Source organism: Crinia signifera, chromosome 7 (assembly GCF_055691185.1).
Source record: "Crinia signifera chromosome 7, ASM5569118v1, whole genome shotgun sequence".
Classification (NCBI taxonomy): Eukaryota; Metazoa; Chordata; class Amphibia; order Anura; family Myobatrachidae; genus Crinia; species Crinia signifera.
In genome coordinates this window covers 175,303,810-175,317,864 of record NC_139223.1, presented here as the reverse complement: position 1 = coordinate 175,317,864, position 14,055 = coordinate 175,303,810, and the positions used below count along the sequence as shown (strand labels likewise).

At 41.8% G+C, this 14,055-nt stretch overlaps 1 protein-coding gene across 21 annotated transcripts in view; it reads right to left on the bottom strand.

The window, feature by feature from the left end:
- The window catches only part of UNC80 (unc-80 subunit of NALCN channel complex), a 152,390-nt gene that overhangs the window by 78,432 nt on the left and 59,903 nt on the right, over positions 1-14,055 (bottom strand). For 20 of the 21 annotated variants that reach the window (XM_083154462.1, XM_083154464.1, XM_083154458.1 and 17 more), the window contains 3 exons: positions 10,968-11,101; positions 7,181-7,346; positions 716-919 (listed from right to left, as the gene is read on the bottom strand). In XM_083154462.1, coding sequence (XP_083010588.1) covers positions 716-919; positions 7,181-7,346; positions 10,968-11,101 — 504 coding nt within the window. The remainder of the gene's footprint in view (positions 1-715; positions 920-7,180; positions 7,347-10,967; positions 11,102-14,055) is intronic. The other variant, XM_083154459.1, reaches the window with a different exon arrangement.

Below are 14,055 nucleotides of genomic sequence, written 5' to 3'. Positions count from 1 at the left end.
CGGTCATATCTTAGATTCTTAGTAAATTTTCCCCAAATACTCTTACACTCATTTTGTAACGATCTCGGTCATTCAAGGAATACATTGTTCCGATGGGCACTGATGGGTCACTGAGGGGGGCAATTTACTGAAGCTTCTAAAAATGAAAAGTTGACGTTGCCCATAGCAACCAATCAGATTCTGTGTATCTCTGGACCATTACATGCTAGCAAATGTTAGACAGAATCTGATTGGCTGCTATTGGATTGGCTGCTTTATGATTCAAAAAGTAGTTTACAAAATGAGAGCTAGATTGTGCTTGGTTGTTGTAGCCAATACCTTCACAGTTATGTTATAAAGGGTTCAATAGGCAATAGGTCGACACTAAATGTTCACAGTGACAAGGTCAACGTAGACAGGTCGACACATGCAAAAAAGGTCAACACAAAAATGGTCGACTTGAGTTTTGCACACATTTTTTGGGCCAATTTGTAGGTTTCAGTATGTGGACTCGAAATGAGTGCACCACATTACGGTTCCCAATTAGAGCCCACATTTTGCTTGTGCCGACATTTTGACTACGCTGACCTGGTCAATGTCCACTTTATGTTGTCGACCTATTGAGTGTTGACTCCAGTTGTCCTCCTGAGAAGACAATCTCTCCCTATGTCCTTGTTAGATCTTTTTAGAGATCATTGTGTCCTACCTCCCACACCTCCCCTCCTCTCTGAGTTACCTATGTCAGTAACAGTGTCCCTGCTCTGTGACAGCTGGATGTCCTCATTTTCGGACCCTGAGTCCTGGCGTGTTAGTTTGGTGCTCTTTAGGCTGCCGGCCCGGCGAATGCTGGACAGAGAGCCCCCTTTCTTCACCCGGAAACTGCGGGTCCCTTTAATCTGGAGCAAGCGGGAGCCTCCTATCCTGATCTTCCTGCTGGGAACTGCATTGAAAGAACACAAGAGGAAAGTTTCCCCCTTCTCTGATTTGTATCTTATTAGTTGTATTTATTTTGCACCAGTCTATCTTTCTGTGCAATATGATTGGCTTATTATCACATATATACTGTATGCTGTGGTATGAGTTACTGATTTCAGCCAATATTGTAAAAAAGTTGTATGGTTCAAAACAACATTTTAACAAATGCCAATACTTTAAAACAATAGGATCCATGTTCTTAAAAAGCCCAAAATGATTTGTCAACAGTCAAAATGTCAAAAGCATTATGTTGACAGGACAATGCCGACACAACTGTAATGTAATTTAAGGCATTTTAACCGTGACAGCGTTAGAACTTTAAACACAATAGTTATAATGCCGACGCCGGATAAAAAGTTTTAAATCACATAACACATTGCATGCCCCATGGACATAACACTGTTCATATAACACTGTTGGCACTTTGAGTAACTACTTCCCAACAAAAGTATTTTTCTTGTTATTTCCAAATTGTCAGCAAAAAAATGTATTTTGTGAATCTATAAGTTATCTCTGTGTAAGCTGCTGCTAAAGATAAAATTTCTGGCGACTTCTAATAACAATCACAAATAAATATATATATATATATATATATATATATATGTATAAAGAAATGTGTCACAGGATGGCACTTATTGCTGATGATTGATAATAATCCGGTGCCAGGAACATATATGAAACATAAAAGCACTTACCCCCACTTACAGCTGTTTCAACTGCATGGCAGCAGTTTTCATCATCCTCTGATGAAAACTGCTGCCATGCAGTTGAAACAGCTGTCAGGTGAACAGCTATCCATTTGTGCAATAATGTTTGTACAATAAACCACTTTTTTTCACTTCATGCCCGTGTGCCGGTTCCCATCCTTTTCTGTAAGAGGGGGTAAGTGCTTATATATATCTATCTATATATATATATATATATATATATATATATATATATATATATAACATACTTCAAAAAGTTTAGGAGAAAAGCAGATATTTGCGATAGTGTGGGTAGCTACTACATATATCATATGTCAGGGGGCCTGCTCTAGACAGTCCAACTCTGCACTAGGGATGGCCATCATTGCTATTGCCGTCGATGGTTGCCATCGATGGCAATAGTGCAGCGGGCCATCGATAGTGCTAAAAAATGCAAGAACGACCATCAATATTTTTAACTATCGATGGTCATCCATTGTGTTTGACTGATTCATGCACATGCGAATATTGGGGCAAATTTGGACCTAAGCAATCAGGTCTAAATAGCCCATTTTATACTCGTTCACTTTATCTCTCTCCAAGGCTTAGTAACTAGACTCCTCCGTCACCTCGCCACTAGTTTATTGTCTTTTGGGGACTTTTAAGAACATGTTGGCCTTAATGTTCTCTGACTGTGCTCACGGTGTGATCCCGTACAGCGGTTGGGAAGTAACGTATCTCCACTGCGGCATTTGTGCAAATGTAGTTATGATCCCAGACAAATGAGCAGATGGATCAAGCCTGGTAAAGTGATAAAGTGATCAACTCACAACTGTCATTTTTTTCAAACCCAATACTGTCACTTGACAGTTAAGAGCTGATTACCTGGGGCGTTATCACCAGCCTCTTTATCACTTCTCAATGCTTAATAAATCTTGCCCAAAAAGAGAGAATGGCAGTAATTGGTGCTATATTTTGCATATGTAGGAACAAATAAAATCCTTCAATTATAAATATTTACAGTAGCTAATGTAAATATTTAGCCACAGTACTGTAAATATTTTGTTAACGGTAAATATTTCCCTCATTGCATAAACAGTTTGGAATTGATTTAGTAAATGATCCATTGGTGCTGGTAAATTGATCACTCATTGTGCTGCCTAATTAACAAGAAGACATAATTATTAGAACATTACATTACAGTAGGTCTGCATCAGATATAGCATTTGAATTGGTTCTCCTTCTTTAAAAATAATACATAAACACACACAGTATATCATATTGCTGTTTATACCAATAGTATCCTTCCACCAAACTCTTCATTGATAGTATTAGTATATAGAAAAACATATCACAAGAACATTGCAATGGGGGGGCGCGTGGAATAATTACATTATTTGGCAGGACACAGGCCAGCTGCTTAGGAAATTATCTGTATAAAATGATACATATTTTCAGTTATTTTTAGTTGAATACTCACTGCAGTTAAATCACATAAATCTTATATACAGTATTTATGTTTTGTGTAAAAGAGAATCTTATTACACTTTACAAGTACTTTACTAGACAATATACAAAAGTTTAAATACTTTAAAACAGTGGGAGATGCGCTATAATATTCTGTGTATCCAACACGGAACAACTTATAAAGCAGTACAAATACTTCCAAACTGACGTTCCAAATATTGGATGGAACTTCCAATATTTTGATTGCTGTAAACATAGTTGATTTTTTTTTTGCAATGTTTATTTATGAATATTGCAATATGCCTTTTTATATTGTACATTGCCATATGCGAAAGAATATATGTCCTTAGCATATATGGTACAGCAATAATGACCCATTTGCATTCATAGCTGGGAAGAGTTTGATGAAAGGAGAGGCAGCTGTATTGTATAAACATTACGTGTCATTTTCGGCTGCTATGTAAACTTTTTATGCCTAGTATCAGTCGGAAACCAATCATATTTGGAGAAGACATCCTGCGTTTTGCAAAAAAACTTTTGTAGCAGAATTTTATTGCTTTGGAACTTTTGCAGCAGAAAAGTGTAAAGAGCTTACAAAGCTAGCCTCTATCACACGTCACTGCAATAAGATATACAAACGGTTAAAAAGTACATAGTCCAAAAAATGGGGCCTGTTAGAGACAGCACCACAGAATAACGATATAAAGAAAAAAGACACCACTAACCTAAAAAAAAGACAAAAAGTGGCACAAGAACCGAGTTATATGTACGTACTCTGACCTCCATTCTCATAGATTTCTAGTGTATGGAGTTCCATCGTTTTGATCAGTAATGATAAACACAGATCATTTAGAATAGGTAGGTGTTAGATAATTCAGTTGGAATGTATTGTATGAGGAGGCCAGAGAGGTGGCAGTGATGGAAACCAGTTATACAAGCGGTAGCAGGAAGCTTTACACCACTCAGCTACAAAGTGTCCTTTAATTGTCTTGTCTGATGCGCAGGATGGACCCCCATTGTCAATCACAGAGAGACGGAACCTTTTAGCCTTATCCATACTGTATGCAAGACTTTATAGCAAGACGTAAGCACATACTAAAACAGTACGACAATTGTTAATATAATTTAACCTAATACTATATAGTGTCTGTTTTTTTTTTACAAAAAAAGTACCATTGGAAAGATATATATATATATATACATAAATGTAAATATATATACATAAGCATGTATATGAAGGCATGGTTTTCATCTGTAAACAATCAACTGTATATATGAGTACTGACATGTGTATAATTATACGTCTAGAATGGAACAATTCATGTGTTTTTCAAGCGAAGGAGGGGAGGGGGGGGGAGGGGGGAAACAAAGGGCCACTCAGGATATCCACATGATCTACTCATAGTACACTATTAAGTTCTAGGGCCTCATTCAGCCCTATATGAATACCAGTCCTGAATTGGATGGTAGGGGGTTGGATAAGCAGTCCGATAGTATTGCATTATATGTTGTCATGCACACTGTAACAACTTAAAAAAGTTTGCGCCCACACTGCTCCTACTGAGCTGCAAGTTAGGTTATTCATGTGCGCATACAACGATGCAACACTTGTTTCATTCTCCCTTTCAGTCCTGTTGCACTATATAGTGTAGAGGTTGCACAATCCTGTGTGCACCACTAGCATCTGTGGCTCCTGGCCCCAGGAGGAGTACATCTGTTGTATCACCACAATGATCAAAAAAAGGAGAAAAAAGGAGTTGTAAACGGATGCACTTCATTGGCGCATTTATGACATATGAGAAAGAGTATTTCTCAGAAGTATAACTAAAAAAGTGGGGAGTCCTATTATCTTTATTAATCTTTATTGATAAGGAAACACACCACTATCTTACGACACGTGTTTCGCAAATAATGCTTTTTCAAGCATTATTTAGCTTAGCTTGAAGAAGCATTATTTGCGAAACACGTGTCCTAAGATAGTGTCAGATAGTAGGCTGATGTTATGTAGGTGTAGGAAATGTATCTTCCGTATATGTTAAAGTATAAGCCAGGATATCTAGGTCTCTACATCAGTAACAATAGACTCCACTATATACAATACCTTTAATCAATTCTGAAGGGTGATTATTTATGAGCTAGCAGCACAACCTCAGATCTGCCATTATATGGCCCTTATTCTGATCGGTGCGGCCAGAGCCGCATACGGGGCTCCGGCCGCACCAACCAATCCCCGCCTACTATACGGATCGCCACGGCCGTCCGTACACGGACGGCTGGCGATCCGCATGAAAATGGTGGGGCGTACGCCTCCACCATGGTGGGAGCTGCCCCCTGCATTCGATGGTCGGCGACCATCGAAGGCAGGGCCGCACGCCCCACCAGGTCCCGCAAGCTGAGACCACACGGACAATCGTCCGTGTGATAGCTTGTATGGGGGCTGAGAGCTGACATCCGGCGACGTCAGCTTCCCGCCCCCATCACTGGCGTCATACCCTCATTAGCATGCATACGCCCCGCGTTTGCATGGGAACGCCCATGAAACGCGGGGCGTATGCATAGGGAAATGAGGGTATGAAGCCCCTCACGCCCCTATACGCCCCCTTTGCGGCGGACGAACTACGTCTGCAGCGAATTGGGCTGCACATGCGCAGATTGACCTCTGCGCATGTGCAGACTGAAAACATCGGCGGTACGGCCGCACGCGGGCCGTACCGCACGATTCAGAATAAGGGCCTATGTGATCTGTTGCATACAGAGTGGTCAACTACACATTGCTCTCATACTGTGATATCAAATAAAACCACTGGATGTCAGTATGGTATAGGAGAAATGTATCCATTCTAAAGCTCTATGAATAAACACTCCTTGCAACATAAAAACATTAATCTGTCTGGGCAGTATGCCAGCTAGTAATTCTTTCTGAACTAGCTACAACATAAAAAGATTGTAGCCATTAATAATTACTCATTTGAGTCCTGTGTGGAGACCAAAATATTTTCCTTTTATTGTATGTTACAAAGCCAATGTTGGCAATAACGTGAGTAATATAAATAAAGATCATAAATGGAACCTTTCTTGTGAGAAAGAACTTCTATATATCCTGGTGGGATTAATCCTGGTAACACTGGACACCACATTCTTCAGCCTCTTCTGACTAGTTTTTAAACCTTAATAACACATCTTTCATATCTTTTTCACTAATTGTATATGTGTACTTGTCTGTTTTTATTTTAACCTCTTCTATTTTGCAAAATCAGTGGTGTGTTTCCTTATCAATAAAGATTAATAAAGATAATAGGACTTCCCACTTTTAGTTATACTTCTGAGAAATACTCTTTCTCATATGTCATACATCCATCAATGGAGTGCATCTGTTTACAACTCCTTTTTCCTCCTTTTTTTTTTGATTCTCAACCCCAGTTGGTTAGGATGGCACCCCCGCTGATAAATTTACATATAGCGGTCCTATGCGCCGTATAATATACGGCACTAATCCAGTTGTGTGCAGACATCAAAACCCCTTTCTGTGTCTCGTATCACTACAATGGCAGGAATATTAATAAATAGGCCCCTTAACATCACTTAAGATTAACTTCGTCAGAGTTCAGAAATGCTACGGGCTCACTCCTCAGCCATACACATAATGGGGAAATGGTGTTATATACATGGACATTTACAGTATCATTTAAACCAACATTAAAGGCAAACAGTAACCTTTGATAGGAGACAAAAGTGGCTCAATTTATACAGAATTACTTAGCAATTAGGAGGAACTTTGCTAAGATGGGAGTTCTATTTCCCATGGGATGTTGCTATGGGCAACCAATCAGACACTATCTATTATCTTCTACAAGGTGCTAAATAAATATGAAGTAGGATTGGTTGCCCATAGCAAAATCCCATGTGTAATTGAACTCCCATCTTAGTAGATCTCCCCCTTAGTCTCAGGCTAAAATGGTCTTTTGCCCAAAGTCATGTTGGGTTGATACATCTAATATACACTGAAGTTCCCTCCTGACACAATTGTCATACAGGCAACTGAGCGCATATTCCGTGGCATAGGACCACTATACCTTTCTTCTCCTCATAGCCAGTGTCTGATTTCAAGGTGTGGCTACTGCTGTGAAGGGAGTCCTTAGAATCTTCATTCTCATCGAGGATCCCAGCAAAGCTTATCTTCCTCTCATACCGGTGGCGGTCCATCTCTGGGTCCAAGCGTAGCCGGCAGGTCTCCAGGTCCTGAGACGTCATGGACAAAAAAGCATTACACATCTGCCGTTCCATTGGATTCAGTATGAAATCCCGGCGGTCGGGATCCCGGCGTTCAAAATCCCGACGCTGGAATCCCGACCGCCGAAATCCCGACCGCCGAAATCCCGACAAGGGGGGGACGTGGATCGCCCCCCCTTGCGGGCTCGCCATGCAGCGGGCCCGGTGCCTCGCTACGCTCGGCATGCTAATTTATTCTCCCTCCAGGGGTGTCGTGGACATCTCTTACAACCTGGCTCTTTCTAACATCACTTCCATCATTGTCCTCTCATCCGAGAATTTTCTTCTCTACCATACCCATTGTTCTGGTTAATAGCAAGCTGATGGTGATAGAGGAGAATGTCTCCTGTCTCCTACCCCCTGAGCTCTCTCACTTCTCCTTCTATGAGGTCTACTCAATCAGCCTGACCGCCTTATTCATCTCATGTCAATCATGTACACCTAAGTCTGGGTGTTAGTGGCCAAGAACTGTTTTTAAGGGGGTGATGTATTAAGCAGTGAAAACGGTGGAAGAGTGGACCAAAAAAAAAAGGGTCAGACTAGATCCAAGTGGTTCTTATCTGCTGGCAAATTCTATATTTCTATGATCACTGCAGCAATTGCTCGTAACAACCTCAGCAATTGTTTTATGGAATGTATTTGATAAATGCTTCCTGTAAGCTGATTGGTTACAATATAAGCTAGTGTCATGGCTGCAAAATGATGATGCCAATTAAAGTTTTCCTCACAGTAAAATTATTAAGAAACGGATACATTTATTTTTGTGTTATTATTTCTGTCTTTTTTTCTTTTTTTTTCCCCTCAGATGTATCCGTTTCTTAATAATTTTACTGTGAGGAAAACTTTAATTGGCATCATCATTTTGCAGCCATGACGCCAACTTATATTGTTGCTTTGGTAGTCTGTAGGTCACTATTATTGACCTCTTATCAATGTCACTGACTTATCTCCTACTATCCCTACATTAGGCTCTCACCTTCTACCCCGTATTCTGATTGATATTTCCCAATCCTCCTTAGTTCCAAAAAATGTGGACAGTAGGGGTAAGGGGGTAACATTTCTGCACCAATGGGTACTATAGTACCGTATGAGGAAACCCAAATATGAATTAAAAGAACAACCAATGGTACAATAATACAGAAAAGGGTGCTACCATAGATACCACATTTAGACCCTTTTCTAAAACCATGGTCCCAGCAGAGGGGATGGGGCCTAATGACATGATCCTATTCTGAATTTGTTCTTTAAGCCCTGCCCCTATGCAAATAACCTCCAATTGCAGAAATTCCCCTCGTGGAATGGGGCGTAATGACAAAATTGGCTAATCCCCATCCCCCCATTGCTGCCCAGCTGCTTCTGCTCTCCTGGTATCTCCCAGGGAGGTATTCACAAATATAGGCAAGTATGCCCATTTACAGATGGAGCCCTCCTCATTTAGCCTGTTAATTGGATTAAGTGAGTAATAGGATTACTATGCTAATCCCCTACTGTATTGTTCTATGTATTGTATTGCTGCTGAGAACAATAGGATAGCCATGGCTAGCCATGGTGAGCCACTACAAAGTTGACAGGGGCTCCAACTGTATCTATGAGCTTTAACTATTTAAAACTCATTGCGGTACTTGTTTCCTATCTGGGCGCCCAGGTTTTCAACGTACGGCACCGTAAAGAAATCGTATCGCATCGGATTCGGTACGCAATGATGTACGATGGCATACGATGCTATCCGATCCGATTTCATTTTAAATCGGATCGCATCGCATGCGGTGACGCGATCAACCCCGATTTTTACATTGGAATCAATGTTAAATGGTCCCTGAGACCCGATTTTACATTGATTTCAATGTAATAACCCCGCAAACCCACGATTTGTATAGGAAACCCCCCCCCCTGATGGTTTAAAATGCGCCTCTATTGTTAACGCCACCCCAGTATTGACGTCAACCCGAAGCGTGGCGAGCGCAGCGAGCCCCGCGAGGGGCGGCGGTACGCGTCCTCCGACTTTTTCATACCCCCACTATCCACGTCGGCGTGGAGTTGAGAATAGAATAGTGTGGCGAGCGCAGCGAGCCACCGAGCCCGAAGCGTGTCGAGCGCAGCGAGCCCCGCGAGGGGACGCGGATACCTGTGAAGCCCGCGAGGGGACACGGATACCTGTGAAGTATCCGCGTCCCCTCGCCACGCTTCGGGCTCGGTGGCTCGCTGCGCTTGCCACACTATTCTATTCTCAACTCCACGCCGACGTGGATAGTGGGGGTATGAAAAAGTCGGAGGACGCGTACCACCGCCCCTCGCGGGGCTCGCTGCGCTCGCCACGCTTCGGGTTGACGTCAATACTGGGGTGGCGTTAACAATGGAGGCGCATTTTAAACCATCAGGGGGGGTTTCCTATATATCCTATGGGCCAACCATAAAAGCGGGAACGAAATCGGATCGCATCGCATCGTTCAATATCGTGTATGTGCATTTGTGGTATCCGATGCGATGCGATTTTTATACGGAGAATAGCATGGTGCGCAATTAACGTAGCGGGCGCCCAGATAGGAAACAAGTACCCTCATTGCATGTGATAATTGATGCTCCAGCCAATCAGCTCCCAACTATCATGTGTTTGAAAAAAATGACAGTTGGGATGAACTGGCTGGAGCACCAAAGAGTTTTAACAAACCTTGCGTATAATTAAACTCTGTGATATGGGCCCCTAAGCTAGTTTTATCTGATATGTTGCCTATTGTACAAACTGACCTACTTTAGCAATTCAAGGGCAGATTTTTTAAGACCGGTGAAGTGATAATATGTCTGGTACTTTATCACCAGCCAATCATCTCCTAACTGCCATTTTTTAAACCCAGCCGGTAACTTGACAGTTAGGTCTGGCTAGTAATAAAGTAAAACTTAATCACTTCACCGAGTTTCATAAATCTGCCCCCAAGTCTGTATAACAACAATAATAATAATAATTTTTCTAAGAGGCAGATTCTAAAACCCAACATTTCAGATTGTGTTTATGCCCAATATTTACCAGCTGTATTTCACTAGGAAAAGCATTGACCTTTTAAATTTGGGCCCTAACATGATTGGGGTTTTAGAATCTGGCGCATAGTAAGTAAAACCCCTAGAATTACCACAACAAATTGTTCAGAAGAAAGAGACATATAGTAAATATGTAAATATTTTAGTAAATAAGCTACAGTGTGTACTAGCAACGTAAGAGAACACTGTAAAGTACATCTACGAACATAGGGGGTTATTCTAGTTCAGTCTTTCTGACAAATTCCTTCTTAGATGGACAAAACCATGTGCACTGCAGGGGGGCAGATATAACATGTGCAGATATAATTAGATTTAGGTGGGGTTTTACTTCAAAGTGAGATCTATATTGCAGTGTAAAAATAAAGCAGTCAATATTTACCCTGCACAGAATCAAAATAACTCACCCAAATCTAATTCTCTCTGCACATTTTACATTTGCCCCCCTGCAGTGCACATGGTTTTGTCCATCGAAGAAGGATTTTGTCAGAAAGACTGAACTAGAATAAGGCCCATAGAAACAAATGTCTGATAAATGATACTTTTCTATATTTCACCTACCACAAGGGGCTCAGCTCGAGGCCTCGGCAGGCACGGGAAAGTTTCCCGTAAGAAAGTGGTGATTTCCAGAAGTAACTGACACGCTGACATCTTCAGCGCAAAAGGACAGCCGCACTTTGTCGGGTTTACAGAACCTACAAATGGATATTTTTGGTAAAGAGAGCAGAGGATGCTCAGGTGTCAAGTAAAACACATGTACTTGTGGCCGATACTGCCAGACAGCCCATGCCAGAGATCAGTCATCAGAAGTCAAAGTGGGATCTAAAGTATAGGAAAATGACGGCCTATCCAGGAGAGCGTCCAATGGGAAAACTCTAAAAGATTTACCATTGCAATGTCTATCACAGCTTAGAGTAATGCTTGCAAAAAGTCTATTGTGTAGGAATAATTTGAATGGGGGGGGGGTGTTAAAATCTAAATTCCTTCAAACAATAACATGCTTTGCAAATGTGGTCCAAAGTCTCTAATATGGGCACATTTTGGTACATACAAAACATTAGTTTCGCACGTAGAACAGAATTGCAATGACTTACAGCAAACGATAAACCAGGCCTTAAGTAACTTAGAGCAAACTATTATATTGAGGTGCGAGGTACCTCATTGGTTTGCAATAGCTGCTTTGATTAAGAAAAATGTAAATTGTATGCAATGAGTAAATACATATATTAAGGTAATAGTTTCAACAGCAACTATTTACCATTATTTTTAGTTTTTTGGTCCTAAGCAAGTTACAGTATATGGTAAAATATAATTGTATATAAATAGTAGAGTGGCGTAAGATATCGTTCAACCGATGATGAGTGATCTCTGGTAAGTATACGCTGTCTGCTCTGTCAATGCTTCCTAATCATTTTATATTACGCCAGACTAATAAATACAAGGATTTGATTTAATGCCTCCGAATTCCATTCGCAAGGAGGATTAAATCAGCATCTGCTGTCATCAGAATTGACGGGGGGGAGGTCTCCCATCGAAGCAACGCTGTGCTTTAGCTCCAGACCAGACGCATGTCTGATAGCAATTACCGCATTAGGCAAGAGAGGGTGTAGACGTGAGAAAAACAAAACGAAACAAAAAAAAACATAAGCGAACCTGAAAGCGTAAACTGCGAGGAAAGTCGGAGGAAAAGTAAAGCGTAAACACAAAATAAACTGATCGATGAGAGAGAAAGGAGAAATGGCTTTTGCAAACATTGAACATTTACTGATATCCTAACATTATTCAGTATGTATCGAGACAATATCTGTGCAATTATGGACATTCAATGTTAAAATAGTTATGCACTTAAATATTTGATGTTCCATCTCATTGCCATAATTGGTCTTTCAGATATGTCTCGAAGTTTTAAACATTTTGAGAAACCACTTGAACGTAAACTACTGTATTGAATAAATACGGTACGAGAACAAAGTATTGAGTGCAGATTTCCTCCCAAGGGCCCTTATTCTGATTGACGCGTACTTTACCGCATACTTTCGGATCGCGTCTTTACGGCGTCTGCGCATGCGTGGAGAACGCAACGCGCATGTGCCACGCATTGACTCCGTACCTGTTCGGGCAAATCCCGTACAAAACTGTGCACCGCAATCAGTCGGGAAATATGGGCGTATTATGGGCGTCATGCGGAATGACACATGGGCGTAGTTTCAAAGTGGGCAAAACGGGGCGGAAACATGGGCGGACACGGGGGAGTACACTTATGTTGGGGGGCGTACATTCGGATAGCACTCCGAATGCACGCGACCAAAAAGGGCAGAAATGTGCGGTGTCCACAAGTGTACTATTGCTTTGCGGACACCACTCGTTCATGCGGTAGGCGAACGTACCGCCTAATGACTACAAGCATTAACACCTGAACCCAATAGAATCTACTCCTTTACTCATTACTCACTAATAGGACGCTTGTCAGTGCTTTAATTGAAACCATTGCTGCTTCAATTGCTGTAAGGGTTAATGTGTGCAATGCATGTGTTAGGCATGCTTGTAAGGATATATTGGCATCTAATTGATTCCAATTCCAAAGAAGCATTTTTTTATGAGGATAGGTAATTGAATAAGTGGGTCATGTGATGTATTGCAGAATATACATCATAGTGGGTTGTTTGGCGTAAATACTCCGCTTACGGGCGGTAGCACCGCTTGGCTCCCGTTCGGATGCGGTATTCCCGAGCATACTCTGTAATACTCTGTAATACCGTGCAGAATCGGAGTGTTTCTCCCGCACACGCATGGTTTGTATGTCGTCCGTAAACACGCCCTGTTCTTAAAGAGTGAGTCCGTCCGAATGCGGAGGACACGTGGGCGTTTCTACGGACGATGGCCGCACGCGGCAAAACACCGTGGCGTACGGACCGCTCCGTAAGAATGCGGGAATATCCGCACCGATCAGAATAAGGGCCAAGGTTAGGACAATACACCACCCCATGGGTAACACGGCAAGATAATGGTGTCGCGGGTGATCAAATGCGGCATCCTATCACTAATGGATGCAGGAGGTGACTACTTATATCAGATGCCTCCTGCTGCATTCCTATTGTAGTGCATTGTAGTGCATCGCTGCTGCTTTCTTGGAAGCAGCAGCGGTGCGCTCTCCATCCACATCTGAATTAGGCATATTGGTGGCACCAGTGGCAAAAGCACATGGGCAATCAGGCGAATCATGATGGCCATAAGTAGCAAGCGACTGATCACCAGACGTAAGAAACCAAATTGCGTGCCCCCTTTTTTTTTTTATCAAAGTAGCTTAATAAACACATAAGAGCAAAATGAGAAACGAACGGACTTCACTTTGAAAAGCAAGAAGTGGTTCAGGGAGCAATGGGACAAAGATAGGAAATCGACTTGCTTTGCCTAACCAGAACCGGGATTCCTCCTGCAAGCAGTAAGGTTCTCGAGATTTACCAACAGTCCATGTTTTCCATACCACCTGTGAATTTGTGGAATGTGTCGGTTAGAATGCAGAACATGTTTGAAAATGTGAGTTTGTTTAGGGTGGCCAATTCCAGGATCAGCGGGATAAAGAGATATGGCCCCAGGATTGACAGGATTTGAATCCCCAGATTTCTTGTGATTAGACGGCGCATGAGTC